A 22,608-nucleotide genomic window follows, 5' to 3' on the forward strand; every position below is an offset into this window, starting at 1 on the left:
AGTCAGTCACATAAGGACAAATACTGCATGATTCCACTTAAAGAGGTATTGAAAGTAGTTACTCATAGAAACAGAAAGCGGAATGGTAGAGGAAATAGGGACTTGCTATTCAACGGTTATAGAGTTCCAGTCCTTCAAGATAAAAAAGTTCTAGAGATGTGCTCTGCAACATTGCACTTATAGTTAACAAAACCGTACTGCACACTTAATAAAACTGTCAAGAGGATAGCTCTCATGTTCTTTTTTTTTTAACCACAACAGAGGGAAAACTTATTTAATAAGACATTAAAGTCTTAATCTTGCAAAGGCAAGAAGCTTTCAAAGGAGAAGACACAGTGTTGTGAATCTTTAATTCATATTCATATGTGGTACAGTAAACTGCATTACTCTAAAACATTTACAAACCCTATAAACTACTCAGCCTGGTTAGCTAATAAGTTTAGTGAAAAATGCATAACACTGTTCACCTTTTCTCTTATGCTACAAAAACACTCCATGCTTCTTCAAATCTAAAGTAAAGAAAATAGGGGCTCTATTAGATACCAAGTTGTTTTTATTCAAAGACTTCATTTCTCAGAATAAAGAGCCTAAACAAAGGCTTATATTACCTTGAAAGTTATAGAATGTTTTAAATAATTGCATAATGTCAAAAAATGTATCTAAGATATGAAATAATGCTAGTTTATAAGCTGTACGTATTATTAATTTCTTAAGTTCTAAACGAACTCAAAGAACTCATTTGATTTTTTCCCCCATCCTCTTTTTTCTTTTTCTTTGTCCTTCCAACTTATTCAGCATAGTATCTAATGGTTAAAAAAAAGAAGTTCCACCTGCTCTACTTCTTGCATTTATCAAGTCAGTATTCACCAAAATTATACCTGGTAGACAGCAAACAACAAGTGTTGACAAGGATGTAGAGTAATCAAAACTCTTACAAATTTCTGGTGGGAATATAAAATAATTCAGCCACTTGGGAAAAGATTTTGGAAATTCCTCAGTAAGGTAATCAGAGTTACCATATGACTCAGCAATTCCACTCCTAAGTATATACCCAAAAGAACTGAAAACATGTCCACACTTGTATACCAATGTTCAAAGTAGCACTCACTATTCCAAAATGTGGAACCACTCTCATGCCCATCAACTGTACAAGGAATGGATAAACAAAATGTTATATATTATAGTACAGAATATTATTTGGCAATAAAAAGAAATAAATTACTGACATATGCTATAACACAGATGAACCTTTAAAATAAGAAGCCACTTGCAAAATAATCATTTATGTCAAACTTCCAATACAGGCAAATCTAGAGACAGAAAGTAGATTAGTCAAGTCAAGTTGCCTAAGGTTGGGGGTGGGAGGAGTGTAGGGAAAAATGGGGAGGGGCAGCTAATGAGTAGGGGTTTCTTTTTAGGAATATAAAAATTTTCAAAACTTAGATTGTGGTGATGGCTGAACAATTCTGTGAATAACCCATTAGGTTGGTGCAAATGTAATTGCAGTCTAAAAGGTTAAAAATAACTGCAAAAACCGCAATGACTTTTGCACCAATCTAATAAAGACCATTAAACTATAAACTTTAAATGGTTAAAATTTATGGTATGTGAATTATACCTCAATAGAGACATCAAATTAAAAAAAAAGAGTATCTGATAGCGTCTGAGTGAGTCCAAACAATGCAAAGCCTTGTTCCTCTCACACTAGTGTCTAAATAACCATTGCTATCCTGGTTATAGAGTAGCATTATAATTTATTGAAAATACTCTAGCAAAAATTTTAAAATCAGGATGTTAAAATAGCTCTGAACTACATGAAAATCACCCTCAAATTTTAATTTTGCACTCTTTCAGAGTTACAGCCATTCTCTAGGCATCAAAATTTAAGATACATTTTAAAAACATCTAAATAGAAAATTTATTTGCCCATGGTACTATTTGGAGGGGAGGGGAGGAGTTTTTAAATCTGAACTCTACCTGCTTTAAAAATTGTTAACAATAGTAACAAGAAGCTTAAGAGATTTATAAAACCCATTATATAAACAATGTTAACCTATAAGTATAGATCATACCTTTTGATTTCTTGTCCTTTTTGCTTAGGAGATTCACCTCCATTCAGGATCTGTTCTAAATTCTTTGTTTCTACTGATCCATTTGGTTCTGAATTGGATAGTCCAAGTAATGACCTTACCCGCTGAGACCGTACATCTAATATTGTATCTGTGTAACCTACTTCCTGAAGATATCTATAAGAAAAAATTAAAATATTAAACCCCACATATTGTTAACATCTGCAAACTTGTTAACTCAAAATTGTATCAAAGCATTTTAGTATTTACGATCCTATAAAATATACTCTTCCTTTGCCTCCATAACTGTCCTCTCTATAGACTGGTTCCAGTTTTAAGAGAACAACGCCAATTGCAAACCAAACTTTAATTAAGAAAGCATACAGTATGGTCAATATTAATTAAGGACAAATTATCCTAAAACCTAAAAAGCCCTGAAAACTTAAGAGGCTTTAGGAGTTGATGATATATATATATTTTTTTAAAAGTCCAGAAAGTGGCAAAGAATGAGTAGAACAAAACCTTAGAAGAATGACAGGCTAAGTTTAAAGCTGGGTTATTAGCCAGAGGTGGATGGACAAGTTAGTTCTCCTTCTAGGACTTAAGATCTCATGGCGTTCCTATAATTTCATGGTTTTCAAACTTTCTGTATATCTACACCAGAGTACTTAAGCTAAGATCGAGGATGAGACTGAAAAAGAACAAAGGGACCAGATTATGACATAAATATAGATGATGGGTCATGAATGGCTTTGTGTGACAAATTTAAAAAATTCTTCCTTAAGTATTTCATAGGCTAAGGAAGGATGGTAAAAAGGAGCTTACATACTGCTGGCAAAAGAACAAAAGATTTTTTAGGTGAAAGCTAACTCTAGGAAGACTGATTAGAACACCAACAAAGGAAGAACTAAAGCTGGAGAAGAGGAAAATAAACATGAGAAAAATAAGCAAAATATAATCTTAGTGATTTAGTGCACTAATAAACATGGCAGTAGAATGAAAAAAAGACACAGAGAATTTTGGAAATTTTTCAGGTTTCTAGCTTGGATGGTTGGATGGTAGTCCTATTCAATGAAATAAAGAATAAAGAGTCAGAATCTGGTTTATAGGGTAACTATCAGATAATCATGTAATGTCTATGAAAGTGAAAACGTTTATTAGGCACGATAAAGGTCAAAAGAAAGGCCAAGAAAGGTCAAAAGCTCATAAGAGATTTAACTGGGTAGATAGATTTGGGAGTCATTAGTGTTTGGTGGTATTTGAAGACATGGATTTAAATGAAGTTATCCAGAGAAAAAGCTTAAGTAAGAACAGAAAACCTGAGTACACAAACATCTAACGGGCTAGAAGAGTAAGAGAACTCACAGGAAAATTAAAAGGAAATACTTGAGAAATGGGGGCCAGGGGAGGGGGGGCGTGCAAATGATAGCGAGACCATGAAAGTAAAAAAAAGTTTCAAAATGGAATGAATAGTTAATGCCAAATGTTTGCAAAAGATCAAATATGAACAAAAAAGGTCTTTTAAATATGTGATAGTAGCATCAATGGAACATCAAAACGAAAAACAGACGAGAAAGGTAAGAAATGAACAAAGCAAACTATGGAGATAAAACTACTCTTAGAAAAGGTGAAAACAGAAAGAATATAAATCCAGGCAATAGGATTAGACATTTAGGAGAGAAATAATACTGTGCAACTAAAGAGCAAGTTAAAGTGAGAAGGCAAAAACATGGAACTAGAGTGAGAGGTGGAATATAAGATGACTGTCATCGGATCATGGAATATTCCAGAGGTAGGGTAGCTCTAGGTAATAACAAGATCAAGCATCTGACCACACTTCACTGGATTATTGAAGGTTGCATAAATGTAAATTACCCAGGATATTAGGAGTATACAAGTACCAAAGTTTTCAAAGCATAAGGGAGAAGAACAAATATAAACAACAATAAATAAGATTCCCCAAGACAGAAGTACTTCTAATACAACAAAGAATTCAAACATCAAAAAGTTCCTCAAAAATTCAAAGGTAGGATTTGGCAAGACACTTCTAAAGTTTTAGATATAGCCAGTTGAATTCCTTCTTTAAACCAGTCACACTGTCACTAAAACCAAATATGTGAATTGTACAGTGATGGGAATGGGAGTGTCTACAAGTATGAACTCTATATTGTTTTTGTTTTGGCCTTCAAGGCATCCTGTCTTTATGACATTCTACCCAGCAAATAAAAAAACATTATCATCCTGAGAAACGTTCAAAGTAACGTTCAGAGGAAAAAAGATCCAAATATCGAACAAAGCGTATAAAAAGCAATATGAAAACTATACAGATTGTCCTACTATCATTAAATAATTTTTCACTTGCAAAGTGAATATAAGACTTCATACCTAGATACTTAAAGCTGAAAATGAACCATTACTCACTGTCTTAACAGCTGTCTGCCTTGCTTCCACGTTAACTGGCTATTCTGAGGCGCTGTGGGAGCCTCTATGTCTTTGGTTTCTTCTAAAAAGTAACAAAAAACAAACAAAAAAACAAGAAAGTTTCATATACATTATTTCAACTACTGAAAATATTGCCAAAGTTCTAAGGGATAAATTCCCGCAAAAATAAACCTAGATATTTTATAAAGAACAGAAGCAAATTAATTTTTATTGAGTATTTACTGTGAGCAACTTATTTTAAGTATGTTTATCCCAATAACTCCAACACTTAGGACCCTCTCTGTTTTAAAATTGGGAAAAGCCAAGTGTACATTAACTATAACTACCATGGATTCAAAAATCAAAAGCCCAGGCCTTGAAATAAAATATTAAAATTATTTTTTTAACTACCAGAATTCTACTGAGTTGAATGCTTTTGAAATTAAAAAGCTGTTTAACATTCCCATGAGTGATTTAAAATCAACATTACTAAGAAATTAGTTCTATAAAACTAGTGAACAACTTAATTTTGAGTCGGTATCAGTAGACTCTAAGTCTACATCACAAGACTTTATATAGTCAATTTCATTTTTTAGATCTAAAAGTTAAACCCATTTTTTACTGTAAGTAAAATGTCACTTTTTATTCTTAGGTAACAAAGTAGATGTACCAAAAAAGGATTTAATAAATAGTATAATTTCAGATGAGTTCTCAATAAATGTCCCTAGAGTGAAATTTAAATTTATTGGCACTAATGAAGTTATAGAACAATTTTCCCATAAATTCCTATTATAAAAACAAAGATAAAGCAGAAAGGGCATTAAAGACCAGCCCTCACACATTTGAATGCTGAGAACCTAGAATGGCTCATAGTTGTTAAGCTCCAAGACTCTTCAGAGTCACATCAACAAATATTTATTGGTAGTAATTCAAATATTCTCTGCAGGTATTACTTCTCCAACCTTAACAATCCTATTATTAATATCTTCTCATTCTTCCCCTCAACGTAGGAATTTCTATAATTTCTAGAAATGTTTATTTCATTCTAATAGTCTCCTTATTTTTCTATTTATACTTTTTTCTATTTATAACATTTTATTTTTTAATCACGTATAACATAATCAGTGGAGAAAAAAACATTAAAAAAAAAAGAAATACAACTGCCCAAAATCTTATCACCAAAAGTTAGTATTTAAAAGTTTATCATTCCGTATTTCCCATCTGAAAATACATACATAAGCTTCTCCCCATTACAAAAAAAAAATGGGCCAACGTGTATACTGCACTATAAGCTGCTTTTGACAATGTGTCTTGAACATTCTCTCTGTGGCAATAAATATAGATTAACATCACATAAAACGATTGCATCATATTCCACAGAAGATATATTTACCTATTTAATTTAACCAGTTCCCTAATGTTGAAATTAGTTTCCGTTATTCACTGTTATAAATAATGATGCTAAGAATATCCTTAAAGTACACCATAAGCTACAGCTCAATTTAATACACCTATCAGTACCTAGATGAAGAAACAAAACATTACCAGCATCCCAAAAACTTTCTTTGTGCCCTTTTCCAGTCACTTGATACTCCCAGAAGGGCATACTATCCTGAATTCTAAAAACGAAATTTTTAAATTTGATAACATTAAATCATTTATATCAATTTTTAGTTTTATGTGACGCATCCATGTTATCAGGTTTATTTTTGGTTTGTTCACTTTTGCTGCTAGACAGCATTCTATTATGCTAATATCACAATATATCCATTCAAAGGCTGAAGGACATTCAAGTTGTTTCTAGTTTTTTACTATTAAAAATAATAATACCGTGAACATTCTTATACAAGCCTTATGATGAACACATTAAGCATTTTAAGGAGTGGAATACCTGGGAAAGGAATTACTGGGTCACAGGGCATGCCACGTTCCCTTTAGGAATACCACAGACAAGTCTTTTCCAGAGCAGTTCTATCAATTTACAATCCCAACACCAGTAGATCTACAAGTTCTGATTGTTCACATCCTCCTCCACACCTGACTTTTTTTCTTTTACATGGTAGCCATTCTGGTAGGTGTCTAACTATATACTGCACTGTGTTTTTAAGTTGTATTTCCTCAATAACTTAAAATTGGGTATCATTTCATAACGCTTATTGGCCATTTGGGTATCCATTTTATGGGGTGCCTTTTCAAGTCTTTTGCCCATTTTTCTACTGTTACAGATGTTTTTCTCTCAAACGTAGGGGAAAAGGAGATCTTTACATATTTGGATATAACACCTTTTATAGCGTTAGGTTTACTTTATATATATTGGGATTATTGAGACAGGAATAAAAACATGCCTATCTTCTTCTTTTACCAAATCAATATTTTGCATATCTTCTCTTTTTTACATTTTGATTTATTTTAGGCATATAAAAGGCAATATTGATTCATTTAATGTTTGTCTCTATACTTTGATGTAATGATTTTATCCACCTCTGTTGGTATGGTGTATTTTTGCCCATCCCTTTGTTTTCTTCCCCAGTAAACATCCTTAATATGTTTTTATACCTCTGTAAAAACAATCTACTTTGTTATTACTGTCTCTTATAAATCAAATACTTGATGTCATTTTATTCCTCAACTTTAAGAAGTTGTAATAGTTAAGTTTAAAACAAGTTTAGGACCAGTTTATTTTTACCTGACTTCAGTTGTGGACAGGAGAGGTTTACCTGCTAATGATTTTGCTTTCTACAAACTCTAGCAGCGAGACCAGCTGGCCAGTTCTGACTGTGGCTCCAAGAACAACGAGCCTACCACTAGCCTCCCTCCTCATACTACACAGACCAAGCTGATGGTCAGCACTTGAGCTCTAGAAAGTGACTGCTTGAATATTCTAGCCATCTTAGAAAGTGGAGCAGACCCCAAAATAAATCAACTGCAGGTTGTATGTATGTATGGAGTGTTTCTGCCTAGTTCTAAGTACTTTATATCAAACTAAAAATAAATTAACTGAATTTTTTAAATTTACTATAATACCCAACTAAAAAAATCCACGTTAGTTTTATTGTCCCTACCATATACGGTTTGACTTTTTAGATATGTAAACAACCATAGAGGAAAAAGAATAATTGTATATATAAATAAAGACATCTTTTATTAGCATCCAATAACTGCATAGAATTCAATTTGTACCATCAGTGTGTATATAAATAGGTTTTAAATATAACTGAGAAATTGCTAATATTTCCAAATATTGTATAATATAAATCCAAACACTTACTTATTAGACTTTTGGAATACTCAAACTATAATCATATGGAACGCTAACCTTAACATTAAACTGTTAGCTCTTTTCTCTATCCAGCCCTCTCTTCCCCGCATAACTGTTCATCAGATGGTACTCTCCAATTCACTATCTGTATAGAAAAGAGCAAGGCCAACTGGATGTCATTTTTTCCTTCTCGGATCATTATTTGGCTGTCACTGCATTTTCCAAATTCAATCAAATTTCTAATTTCTTTGGAACTAAATTGAGTTAATCACAGCTTCTCCAGATAAAAATAAGTTTTTAATTAAAAAATTAAGCTTATATAGGATGGAATAAGAATTGCCTGCTGGTGGAGTAAGTGTTCTTTATTACTTCATTACCTTCCCGTCTAATTACTACCAAAAATGCATCTGCAGTTTGACATAGGTTTCAACACAAAGAAAATAGAACAAATAACTTCAGGACTGAGATGTAGATGAACTACTTACTAACTTTTATTCATTAATTATTTTCTCCAAAATTATAAACAGTAGTACAACAGTCAACCATCAGACTGACCAATGCTATCAAAGCAAAATGGGGGGAAAGAGAACATGTCTGTTAAGTAAAAATAAGCTTAAACCAATTTTTCTTGAATTGCGGGAGGGGGCCACAGAGGAACAGAAGAATGGAGTTTACCTGATTCAAAGGTTGGCATTTTCAAATCACCTTGGTTCAGTTCTGTGCCATATTTTAATTTGTGATATTTTGCCCTGAAAATTTAATAAAAAATTGTTGAAAATTTTTTTCTTTTTCCATACAGCTAAGTAATTATGTTATTGGAGAAACATAACAAATAAAACATGATATGAACATCTGTTTCTTTAAACTTGCAAAGGAACTTGGATGAAAAAAATGTACCACTCAAAAAGGTAAATTACCCAACTATATTCCAAAACTTAGATTCTATAACAAAAGATGCTATTTCAATTTAAAACTTTAATCTCATCCTTTTCTCACATAAGAATTGTATCAAAATATCCTCTTATATTTTGGGCATGGTTTTGTAACTTTCAAATAGCTTTCAAATACACTGTACAATGATATAAAAGAGAATGTTTTAATTTATTTTATTCATATAATAAAATGAGACACACATACCTTTCTTGTTTTAATGCATACTCTAACATCTTTATTCTTCTTACTAAATCCTTCTTCAAGTTTTCTTGACCTTTTCTTTCTCCTTGCAAAAATGCTATTCGAGCCTAAAAATATAAATGGTCCATTTATTTTCATTTTTTTTAACTATACATAGGGACTTGAGAAAAGGAAAACAATAAAGGTAGACTTCTGCACTTTTATTCATGACAGCAAGACTTAAAATTCATAGAAGTAGTTGACCAAACTTTGTATTATATACACAATCACGTTAAAAATAAAAATAACTACAAATTAGCTACTTGTTTATAATCCTAAAGATTACCAATAATAATTTTACATAATCTTGAAGGAAAATTTTATACCTAAAATTGTATCTAATTCCTAACATGTAAGTCACAAGATACTAAAAAAGATTATATTCTCAAGTAGATAAATATTTTTCCCAAAATAAGATGTTTCAAAAAACAGTTTCTAATTCCTAACATGTAAGTCACAAGATACTAAAAAAGATTATATTCTCAAGTAGATAAATATTTTTCCCAAAATAAGATGTTTCAAAAAACAGTAATACTGCCTCAAAAGCCTTTCTTTCATGAGAAACTTTAAAATTTATGATAGTTTCCATTCTACCCACCCCAATCTAAACTGTAATTCTTGAAACAATACCAGAGTATTGCAAATACAGCAGTCCCCCACTAATTCAAGGGGATACGTTCCAAAAACCCCCAGTAGATGCCTGAAACCGCAGATGGTACCAAACCCTATATATATATGCATACGCTATGTTTTATCCTATACATACACACCCATGATAAACTTTAATCGATAAAACAGGCATAGAACAATTATAACAATGTAATAAGAGTTATATGAATTGGGTCTCTCTCTCATAAAATGACACAGCTATTAAGTGACTAATGGGTGGGTATCACGTACAGTGTGGTTACCCTAGCCATCACCCAGTTTCACATAGGTTTCAAATGAAATGGCTAGTTTGAAGTGGAACGGCTCGAGATTTCATCACACTACTCAGAATGGCGTGCAATTTAAAACTTATAAATTGTTTATTTCTGACATTTTCCATTTAGTATTTCAGACCAAGGTTGATCACAGGTAAAGGAAACACAGAAAGTGAAACCAAGAAGGGGGTTAGGGGATGGGTGTGACTACTGTAGTTTCAAATTAAGCCACAATATATGATTAATGACCTCAGTACTTTCTGTTGTCAGTTTTCTGTAAGGATTTTCTTTTCTTTTTAATTGCCTTATTTACTGAGAGAGGCAATTCTCCATCTTTTTCTGGCCCTTCTCAACATGTCAGTATCTTCCATCCACTCCACACTAAAGAGTAATGTTTAAAGAGGCTAGCATCTGTATGGGGACATTTCCATTATGCAGCCATTTACAAAACGAACATTCACATGGGAGAAAATGGTCTTGCTGAGATGACTCATAGGTGTTCATTACGAGAAAGTAAGCTAATTTATGATTTTTTTCATTTTAAAAAATTTCAGTGAACATGGAATTAGAACAAATGAATTCAGCTGGATGATTTAATCAATTCAATTTAGATGTGTTCATTTGCATAACAGAAATACACCAGCCAGCAGACCAGCTAACTGAAGTTAATTAATAAAAACACAAATAAATGTCTACTGGCATCAAAACGAGTTCTTCTCTATTACTCATTTAAAAAAATCATATACAACTCCATAACACTTAAATTATAGATAGCTACATAAGACTTTTAAATGCAAGTTTCAAAATAAAAGGTCTTGGAGAAATGGTAGATTTAGAACCCAACAGTCTAAGATCCTAAAAAGAAAAGTAGCATTTATGACTCTCAAGTTTTGAGGCAAAGGCAAAACAGGTCAATTTCATTACAGAGCATAAAGCAACTCTGACTGAGGTTTTTACCTGTATTGGCTTTTTTAAAAAATATTTTTTAAAAATTTTCAATTACAGTTGACATACAATATTCTACTCTGCTATCTTGACCAGAAATCCTGTACTGGCTGGTTTAAGAAAAAAAATGTAAATCACATACTACAGAACCATTAATATGACTCCAATTTCCAGATCTTGTAAGCATTCTACAATTAGCCATGGAAAAAGATGAAAGAAGCTCATTTTACTCTGCTTCTTAAGAAGCAGTAGTTGGTGATTTTCTTATTGAGAAAGGCATTACAAACTAAGTGAAAGTTATAATGTCCTCTAAGGGAATACAAATAAAAGACTACAGAATGGTAATGCTGCCTATTAGAATCTTACACTGTAGTGAGAATTAATTTCCGCTTTTCTTTGGCATTTTCATATTAAAAACCATCCATACTTACAGAATGCAGTTAATTAAACAAATAAACACAACACACACATACACACACTGCATGCCCTAAACCCAAAATCCCAAAACAACTTCTGAACAGAAGCTGAAGGGAGATAATTCACAAAGACACAGGACCAGGTAAAGGTGAGAATTCATCAAAACAAAACTTTTAAAAAGACATAGTCTAACCAAAAACACCTGGAGAGGGCAGTAAAAAGCAGATGACAGATTAGTAACTACTGGTACTGACCTTTTGACCTCGTATCACCAAGTATCTAGACAGACAGTTTGTCAGAAAAGGTAAAAATTAAGTCTGATAGTGGTAACAAAGTCCAATTTAACAGATTTGGCATTTTGTAAGGATCACTGACAATGGACTTTTCAACCACTTTTACAGGTTACATAATGCACCAATAGTATTTATCATCTCTGCAAATAATCACTTTAAAAAGTAACCAGAAAGGGATGGCCTGGTGGCTCAGGCGGTTAGAGCTCTGTTCTTCTAATGCCGAAGGCTGCCAGTTCGATTCCCACATGGGCCAGTGGGCTGTCAACCACAAGGTTGCCAGTTCAATTCCTCGACTCCCACAAGGGATGGTGGGCAGCGCCCCTGCAACTAAAATTGAACACGGCACCTTGAGCTGAGCTGCCGCTGAGCTCCCGGATGGCTCAGTTGGTCAGTTGGTTGGAGCGTGTCCTCTCAACCACAAGGTTGCCGGTTGGACTCCCGCAAGGGATGGTGGGTTGCGCCCCCTGCAACTAGCAACGGCAAGTGGACCTGGAACAGAGCTGCGCCCTCCACAACTAAGACTGAAAGGACAACAACTTGACTTGGAAAAAAGGCCTGGAAGTACACACTGTTCCCCAATAAAGTCCTGTTCCCCTTCCCCAATAAACTCTTTTAAAAAAAAGTACCTAAGGATAAACCAATAAAGATGTGCACGATCTCTGCACAGAAATTTTAAAACTTTAACTGTGATATAAAAAATTAACCTAAATGGAAAAGTAGACTCACTATGGAGAAACACCAATTTTCACACAAATTGTACAAGGCAGTTAACATAATTCCAAACTGCCAGTGTGATAGCACCTCTTTTCACAATAACCAAGAGGTGGAAGCACTCAAGTGTCCATCAATAAATGAATGGATAAACAAAATGTGGTATATACATACAAAGGAATATATCAATAATTCAGCCTTAAAAGGCACGGAAATCCTGTCACATGCTACATGAACACTATGCCATATCAAATGAAGCAGTCACAAAAAGATAAATACTGCAGAATTCCACTTTTCTGAGGTATCTAAAGCAGTCAAAGTAGAATGGTGGTTACTGGAGAGGTGGGGCGAAGAATTGTTGTTTTAATGGGTTTAATGTTTCAGAATTGTCAGATAAACAAAGTTCTGGAGATTTGTTTCCAACAATGTGAACGTATTTAACACCACTCACTGTACATCTAAACATGGTTAAGATGGTAACTGCTTTTTAGCACATTTAAAAAGTATTAAAAAAATAAAGTTTTTCTAAAAAGGCAAAACAGATGGAAGGAGATATTTTAAAACATATAGCTGAGAATGCACTCATAAACATAATATATCATTCCTATGTGCTCCCCAAAATGACATACCACTTAATTAAATAAAACAAAAAAACAGCCTGATAGAAATATTGTAAAAAGAATTAACACTACCAGATCACAAGATACCGAAATTACCAATCAAGATATGAATCAGTTCTCAACCTCAATAGTAGGTCTACAACCTCAATTTGCAGTCAGAGAAATACAAATTAAAAATACAATAAAATAACACAATACCAGACTGGCTAAAAATTTCTCAATTATTTGTAAAGGAAGATGTGAATCAACAGATATTCTTATAAACAACTTATGGGACCATAAACTGGTATAGTCTCTGTCTGTATCTATTCAAATTGGAGACATAAATACATTAAACCAAAAAATCCCTAGACATTTACCCAAAAGAAATGCACTGTATGTATGTACATACTAAGAGACATATAAAAAAATTCCCTTTTTTTAATAACAGGCAAAGACTGCAAACAATCTAAATGCCCATAATTAGAAAATAGATAAATTGTGGACTATTAGTACAATGAAATACTTAGAGCAAAGAAAAGGCAATACTCTATTTCTTGACCTCTCCAAGAATGGTATCATGGCTGTTCTCTTTATAACAGCTGATTAAACTGTGTGATTATGTTTTCTGTATATAAACTGTATTTCACAATTTAAAAATATTTTAAAAATTAGTCTCATTCTTAAGGATTTAAAAGTATATTTTTATTTTTATTTAAGAAGTGTATTTTTATTGTGAAGATAGGGTCAAAGGATCTAGGTCCAGTAGTTAAGAGGAGAAAAAAGTTCTACAATGAAATGTGTAGTAACTTCAATAAAGGAAAGACTTTAGGAACCATAAATTTTCATTTTTTTATTTGCCAAACTTACGTAATTTTAATGTTTCTAATTATTTGACTTCAAGAGTATAAAAATGAATAGATAATTAACTTGAAATTCATTACTACAAATATACGGTACAGGCAAAAATGAACTTTTATAAATTTGTTTCCATATCCAATCTCAGTTAATTTGGAGAAACAAATCTTATCATTGAGTTTTATGAAAACTTTTCTCCCTTTTAATGTAGGCAAAGGTACTCACTGGGACCATATTTTATTTAATCACTTGATTTTACTCAGCAATCAGCATGTGATTGTGACATGACAAGCTAAAAAATTAACTTGATACCTATTTACAACGGATCACTTTTAACTGCATGACCACTAGAGGTCACCAGTGCCAAACGATCAACACTGATTCAGCTAACATCGACTGAAGTGATTTCACAATTACTGTAGGTTCCAATGTTTCTAAAATAAGAGTATCTTGCTTAAAACAAATTCCTTAATCAAATTTGTTTTACTGTAAGAGTTTTATTACTCTAAACAAAATTTAAACTAAATGCGATATAGGTGAGTTTTGTTTTATTAATATTTAATGATTTTAAGACACTCTTCAGAACTTACTGAAAAACAGAGACATTTAGAAACTACTACCATTTGGGAACAAACTGTAACATCCAAGTAATTAACAAAAAAAGCGTTAACTACTTTAGGTTTAGAAGCAAATTAAACACAATATCAGGTTATAGCAGCTAATAATAAACTCTTAACGCCACTATTTAAAATAGTAGGCTATATTATTATAACTATCTAATCACTATGTTATTTTGCCCACCTGAATCTAGTTAATAAAAAAGTAAATAAAATAAATAGGCCATCAACAAATGTCAGTACCCTCTCAACTAAAATTATACCTGTGATTCTGTTCCAAGCACTTTAAATAATACTTCAGGTTAAGCAAGTTTCAGTTGTAAATAATTTAAGCTATACATATATAGAGTCAGCTGGCCCACCGACATTTTACATAAAACATAAAATATAGAAAAATTCAGATCATACAAAAGTTTCAAAACCTAGCTAATTAATACAATCATCAGGAAGCTTAGATTTTAAAACACACACACGTAGCCTTGTAATTCAGTGTATGGAGGCACACTGCACAGAAATCTTTGTATAATCATCCAGTAATACAAGCAATCACCTCCCCACTAAAAAGGTGCATGCAAAAGGCATACACTTTTCAAGAACAATAAATAAACAAAAAGCTTGCTTGCAACAGTGTATAAAATTTTTCATTTTCCAATTTTAAAGCAAGCTTAGAATTACAGGTGAAAGAGAAACACCAACAAAATACTAAGATTTCCAGAGGCAAATAAAACCTATATTTTTATCTCTTCTATTTACAATTAAAACAAAATTTAATAAAAATGCCACCACCACCTTCTAAAATCCCAACGTCATTTTACATGGCAATAGTTAGTTTGCTTTAAACCAACCAAATTATGTCTAAGAATGAATGGACTCTGCTACTTCTAACATATTTTATTGTTATTTATGTATCTTTGAAAAGAGAATGAAATTCTTCTTGGAGTATGGCTGGTTATAATTTTTTAAAAACTGACTAGTAGAAAAGGCTTCCATGTAAGTGACTTTCAGCTTTTTTTTTTTTTTTTTCTGCTGACAAGACTGATTCTTTGGGGAAGCCAATAACGAGAACGTTGACAAAATGAAAGATGACTATACTGTCAAAAAATAACAAAATGGTTTTCACAGTACTTTACAATTAGCAGGGGAGAAAAACATCTTTCTTGTTATTGGAGGGCAAACTTACGTTCTTAAGACTGGTATCTTTCTTGAAACAATTTTTTGAATACCCAAGAGATATTTCAAATTTTATAATAAAAATAAACAGGTTACAAATAAAAAATTTTACAAGTAAATTTTCAAGAACAGCAGCTTAGATTAATTTATTACTTTTTCTCTTAAAACTCAAAGCATTTTGAGTAATTAAGGAAATTACTGATCAGGCAAGCTATTTAAAATCGTTACAATCTTAAAATTACTGATGTGAGAAAAAGACAGGCTTGGCTATGTAGTATAATTTTCACTAGTAGAGGTCCACATTTCTTAACCAAAACCCTTTAGGGCAGATGTGTTCTGGAAATTATTAGTCAAGTGTATGTAATAGATATTCCATAACACCTCATCCAATGCAAACTGTGGCAGTAACAAATACAATAAAGTATATTTGTTTTCGGTAGATGGGATAATTAAACACAATTAATAGCCTATGCTATTTCAGTTAACATTTTTGCCATCAAATGGTTAACAAAAACCTTTTGATTTCAAGAACTTTTGGACTTCAGAATTGTAAATGAAAAGCTGGAGGAATAATAACCATCATAAATATTTGTCAAGTATGCTACATGCCAAACACAATTTTAAGTATTTAAGTGTACACACTTACTTCTCACAATGACCCTGAGCTGGTATTGAGTTGGTATTATTTCCCCCACTTGACAGAAGAGACAAATGGGGTACAAATAACCAGGTTAAGTAATTTGGTCGATATCACAATTAGCAGCGGAGGTACTAAGATGTGAACTGGGCAGTCTCAGTCCAGAGTGTGCGTTCTGCTCATCAAACTACAAAGCTGCTCAAAAGAATGGGCGGAGAAAATCAGCTCGAGAGATAAGGGAAGGGTTGATAATCTCAGGATGCTTCTAGTTCCCCTCCCACACCCAAAACAGACATCAATAACTGCTTCAGAGTTAAGAATTCTTAACATAACTTAGGCTCCAGGCAGCCATGATAAAACTGTTTGAACTGGCAAGCAGGATGAAAAATATCTGCCAGCCCAATTTCATACTAAGAAAATTGGAATACCAATCAACTACCCTTGTTTTCCTAATTAGATAAATGCTACGAGAAATTTAAGCTACATAAAAGTATGAATATTTGTATTTTGTTCACCGATGTATTCCTATTATGCGAAACAATGCCTGGCATTATGTGTAACTTAATGCCAATAAATATGTTGTTTAAAAAACAAATGAAGTCATAATTATTAATAGTGTCTCAGTTTTCTCAACTGTAAAATATGGGAATGACCAGGTATGTACAATCTCTTGCTGAATCTCAAACCTGGAAATACTTAATTCATCTACAGTAAGTGACATTACTTTTAAGAAATTCAAAGAGATTTTTCACATGCATACAAGAAAAATTCACTTTGGTTAAGCACATTTGTGATTCCAGAAATTTTGCTTGTCAACTCTGTCTAAATTCAGTATTAATGATCAAAATTAAGAAAATATTTAAGAAAGTTAACATGAATAAGCTAAAATTCCTATTTTAGGAGTTAGGTGTTTATACCCTCACATTTATTGTTATAGTACTATTATTGTTGTTATAGTACTAAGTCCTACCAATGTACAATTAGTTAACTTAAATTTTTATATTTCCAAGGGAAAAAAAAACCTGAACACAACTCTGATTTATATTTAACTAATCTTAAGCAAGTCAATGAAGAAAACAATAATGGCTTCTGGAAATTCCCTTTAACGACTCACATAAACACTATTACTTAATAAAGGTTTCCCCAAATAGGACATCTCTAATTTGGCCCACAGCTACCACAGCTGTGGCAAGATACCCTGGACTTTACTTCTTTGGAATTCCATAACATCTTCCCACAAAAAGGCCTATAAAAGTTTTAAATTTATTCCTCTTCTTGAAAAATCCTAGATAAGAATTAAAACAGTTGTTTTAAGTCAATTATCTTTACAAGAAAAATGGCTTTCAAATATCTAGGGGAAATTTTTCTCACGTAATTTCTTATTAGCTCATGTTAAAACTATTCACAAATATAACAATTAAAACGGAATACAACACTCAAGCAATTTCAACACCAAGAATTCTAATAGCTTCATTTGTTGTACCCTTTCAAAGCAATGGACACTTAATGATATCAATAGATGAGAACTAGGCATACAGAAATTCCTAGAATCTGTTTCTTTTTTATGGAACTGTTGTAAATTCTTTAAAAACTGAATGCAACACAAGAAAGCTATTGTTTATTACTGATAAAATGTAATACGGTAATATATTTGTTTTCATACACACTTTTATATAGGAAAATACATCATTAAGGAGAATTTTTCTTTCAGATCCTTACATAAACATATGTAATGATGATCCATGTTTTGACTTATGTTTATTTATAGTTTCACCGTAAGACATACAACACAATATGAAACTTGATAATTATTCCCAAAATTGGATTCGGGACAAGAGGCTCTAAATTCAAGAAGAGTTTATGTATCTTGTACATATTTCCACCCCCACCCCCCACCCCAAAATAATCCTGTCCCAATAACCCAAGGAGCTAAACAAAAGAAATGTGACAGCAAATCAGAGTATTCTAGCAGGGTCTTCAGGGTACTGCGGCTCTTAAGAGATACCACACATTTGATACAGTTTTAAAAAGGGGGGACCTTCCTTAACCTGGAAGTGTATAAGGAGAGTGCCAGGAAATGTGACCATACTGTCTCCCTAAAACTGACACTGCACAGATTTCATCTGTGACAGTATTGAAGAAGGAAGGGATTGGGATAAAGATAATTTGGGATTAAGATGATTTATTTTACCCCTGACTGATATGAGAAAGAGAAGACACTAACCACGTCTAATCAGCTGCCTCAGGGTTATCAGCCTTTGACCAGTTATGATCGTATCTTTTAGCCTTATTAAACTAAACGAGGCCGTTAGACTAAATTGGCTTTAATGCCTTAGCAATCTACATAACCAAAAAACAAAAACAAAACAAAAACCTAAAACTGAATGTAATGCCTCAAGGTTAACAAATCAAAATCTAAGGATAACCAATCACAAACAGCCAGCTAGGCTTTCCCAAATAAGCAAGCCCTTAAGCTACAGCCAATCAAGTAATTTCCTTGCTTTGCTTCTGCCTGTTCTGTTTCCCATGGCTCCTGTCCGTGGGGGACTCCTAACAACTTCCAATTTGTTGCTGCTCAATTGGAAATTGATTTTTGCTCAAATAAACCTAAAAAATTTAATATGCTTTAGTTATCTTTTAATAACCTATAATTCTGACTATTAAAGGTTATGTAGAGTAGGGCAAAGTAAGAGGAAACCCCTCTCTCCTCTTAGATTTTAAGCTGCTTGAGTAAAAGAACCATTGCAACATATATGGTCCTGTTCAAAACGTCCAGGCTTAGAGGATATCTCTTGGTTTATATGTTTATTTCTACTTTTGGTTTACAGAATTTTGTGCAAACTATGGATCAAATGTCTCCATGGACATCTTGGGGAGGACCAAATGTCTTCATTGACATTTTGGACTGGACCAAATGTCTGCTAATCAAAAGAATCTGTGTTCTACTTTGTATCAACCAAAGCGCATTACATATATTAGAAATTTGTTGAAATAATATTGGTACTGGTGTTCATTCTTGCAACAATTATTTACTGAGTGCCTCCCATGGCTCTGCGGATACAATAATGTACAGGGCCAACACAAGCCCTACTCTCACAGAGCTCACAGCCCACTGTGGGAGAGACAGGAAACAGACCAGGCATGTGCAATGCAGCTTAATAAATGTTATGATAAAGGAAGTTCACCACGTAGGGAAAGTACCTAATTTACACTTGTAGACTCAAAGATGGTTCCCCAAAGAAATGACAGCTAAGCTTTGAACTTAAGAAGAGTAGAAAACAGTTCAAACGAGGGAGGAAGTATTCCATGTAGAGAGAACAACATATGTAAAGGCCTGGAGGGCAAAGAGAAATAAAAGTTTAGAGAAATAAAAGTCTGACTGGAACCTTACAGGCAAACCTCATTTTACTGTTCTTCGCTTTACTGTGCTTCATAGGTGCTGTATTTTTTTTACAAATTGAAGGCAAGTCCCTCCACCATCAAAAAGATTATGACTCGCTGTACTGCGAAGCTCGCTTTATTGCGTTGGTCTGGAACCAAACCTGCAATATCTCCAAGGCATGCCTGTATGTGTATGTTTGGGGGGTAGGGGGATTGAAGAGAAGAAGGAGAAGAGATACAAGGGAGATAAACCTGGAAGGTTAGCAGAAGCCATATTGTGAAAGGATTTATTAGAAAATACCACTAAAAAGCTGTATTTGGCGACATCAATGCATACAGACACTAAAAATGTTTATAAGAACCCTTTTGGTCATTCTCAAACACAATGGTGGAGATAATAGTATGTGGAAAGCTCAATAACAACAAAACAAACCAATTAAAAAATGGGCAAAGGATCTGAACAGAAAGTTCTCCAAAGATGATATATAAATGGCCACAAGCATGTGAAAAGATACTCAATATCACTTATCATCAGGAAATGTGTATCAAAACCATGAGATATCACCCCACATCCATTAGGAGGGTTACTATTAAAAAACAAACAAACAGAAAATAAGTGTTAGCTAGGGCACAGAAATTAAAACCCCTGTGCACTGTTGATGGGAATGTAAAACGGTACAGGCACTATGGAAGACAGTGTGGTGATTCCTCAAAAAATTATAAACAGGATTATCATGATCCAACAATTCCACCTCTAGGTATATATCCCAAAAAATTGAAAGCAAGGTATGGAAGAGACATTTGCACACCTATATTCATAGTAGCCCTATTCACAACAGCCAAATGTGTAAGCAACCCAAGTGTCCATTACAGATAAATGGATAACAGTGCTATATGCATACAATGATATATTACCGTATTCAGCCTAAAGAAGGAAGGAAATTCTGACACATGCTATAATGTGGATATACCTTGAGGACATTATGACAAGTAAAATAAGCCAGTCACAAAAAGACAAATACTGTGTGGTTCCACTTATATGAGGTACCTAGAGTAGTCAAATTCATAGAAACAGAAAGCAGAACAGTGGCTGCCAGGGGCTGGGGGGGACAGGTAAACTGGTATTATTTCATGGGTACAGAGTTTCAGTTTTACAAGATGAAAAAGTTCTGGAGATTGCACAAAATCTGAACACACTTAACAGGACTGGATTGTACATTTAGAAACATGGTAAATTTTATATTATATGATATCTACCTCGCCCACACAAGTATAGAAGTCCTTTGTATCCGTTACCTAGCTTCCAAAGAGTATCAATGTTTCATTACCTTGTTTTTTGTATTTCTTTTTTGCTTGTTTTTTTTTTGTTTTTTAGATTTTTATTGGGGAAGGGGAACAGGACTTTATTGGGGAACAGCGTGTACTTCCAGGACTTTTTCCCAAGTCAAGTTGTTATCCTTTCAATCTTAGTTGTGGAGGGTGCTGTTCAGCTTCAAGTTGTTCTCCTTTCAGTCTTAGTTGTGGAGGGCGCAGCTCAGCTCCAGGTCCAGTTGCCGTTGCTAGTTGCAGGGGGCACAGCCCACCATCCCTTGTGGGACTCGAGGAATTGAACTGGCAACCCTGTGGTTGAGAGCCCACTGGCCCATGTGGGAATCGAACCGGCAGCCTTCGGAGTTAGGAGCATAGAGCTCCAACCCCCTGAGCCACCGGGCCAGCCCCTGATTATCTTGTTTCATCTCACCTCTTCCCTGCCATTTTTTCTCTTTCTCCCTCACCCACTGGTGTATTTTAAAGCAATTCCCAGGTATCTCACTTCACTCATAAATACTTCAATGCACTTGGCTAACAAATAGGTGTGAATAAAATGCCACTACCACACCTAATAAAATTAGTTAATTCTTTAATGTTCTTTGATATTATCAAATAGCCAGCCCACACTCATATTAACATATTGTTACAAATGGTTTTTATCAAATCAGGTCCACATGTTGCATTTGGTTATGTCTCTTAGGGTGAATTATCTTAATAGTGTAGAGAGTTGTCTGTAAGAAAAGAGGAACACAGGAATAGAAAATATGCTGAGAGAAAAAAAAGAAAGAAAAAATCTAGACACCAAGAATACATACATTAAAATCACAATGTTAATATGTAAAAACAGGCAAAAATAATCTGTCATGACAGAAGTCAGAATACTAGTTACTTCTGGTGGGGCCAAGGGATGACCAAATGAAAACAAGATAGAGAATATTTCCAGTGCCCCAAGTATGTCTATCTTGTGTTGGTATATAAATTTGTAAAATATCATCAAGTTGCATACTTAAGATTGGGGTACTTTAACTAACTGGATGTTACACTTCAATTTACAAGTTCACGGGAAAATATATTAAAATATCACTCACACACATACCCCAATGCCAAAATATTAATAGTGGCTATCTCTAGGTAGCAAGCCAAGTGATATTCATTTTCTTTTCTAGGCTTTTCTAGTCGTCCTCCCCCCACCCCCAATTAAAAATACATTTTAAAATTAAGAATATTGCTATCAACCTTTAACATTCCCTCTAAACATTCATTTATCTTCTCTCTTCTCACATTGATAAAAAATACGTATTTGTTTTCTTCCACACAATCTGTCCTCCTGCTCTAAATTTCAGGTTTTAAAAAGCTCTGTTATTAGTCAAAACAAGTATTAAAATCCAACTGTTGTGCCCTGGCTAAAGAAAAATACTGGGCTTATGTTATGCTTAGCATGTACAATACACTTGTCTAATCACTGGGGACGAACAGGGATGAACAGACGGAGACACACACACACCTATTCTCAATTCAGCAGCCAGTGGGCTCCTGCCAGTAAAGTCAGATCGTGTCACTCTTCTGTTCAAAACCCTACAAGGGCCACCCATCTCACTCAGAACAAAAACCTAGGTCTAAGTCCTTACAAAGGCCAACAAGGCCCAAATCATCTGGTCCTTTCTGCATCTCAGATCTCCTTTCCCACCACTCTACCCCCAAACTCCACCCACCTCAGTCACACGAGTCACCTGGCTAGTTTCTGAAAACATCAAGCACCAACTTGCCCTGAGGCCTTTGCACTGTTTGCAACGCCAGTGAGTTCTTCCTCCACATAAATAACTG

The 22,608-nt window shown here is 33.8% G+C and overlaps 1 protein-coding gene across 4 annotated transcripts in view; it reads right to left on the bottom strand.

Moving 5' to 3' along the window:
- Positions 1–22,608, bottom strand: part of STRN3 (striatin 3) — a 92,464-nt gene that overhangs the window by 45,074 nt on the left and 24,782 nt on the right. For all 4 annotated transcript variants that reach the window (XM_019754514.2, XM_019754512.2, XM_019754513.2 and 1 more), the window contains exons 2-5: positions 8,887–8,990; positions 8,425–8,498; positions 4,491–4,572; positions 2,073–2,246 (exon numbers count right to left, since the gene is read on the bottom strand). In XM_019754514.2, the coding sequence (XP_019610073.1) occupies positions 2,073–2,246; positions 4,491–4,572; positions 8,425–8,498; positions 8,887–8,990 (434 nt within the window). The remainder of the gene's footprint in view (positions 1–2,072; positions 2,247–4,490; positions 4,573–8,424; positions 8,499–8,886; positions 8,991–22,608) is intronic.

Source organism: Rhinolophus sinicus, linkage group LG03 (genome assembly GCF_036562045.2).
Source record: "Rhinolophus sinicus isolate RSC01 linkage group LG03, ASM3656204v1, whole genome shotgun sequence".
Taxonomy (NCBI): Eukaryota; Metazoa; Chordata; class Mammalia; order Chiroptera; family Rhinolophidae; genus Rhinolophus; species Rhinolophus sinicus.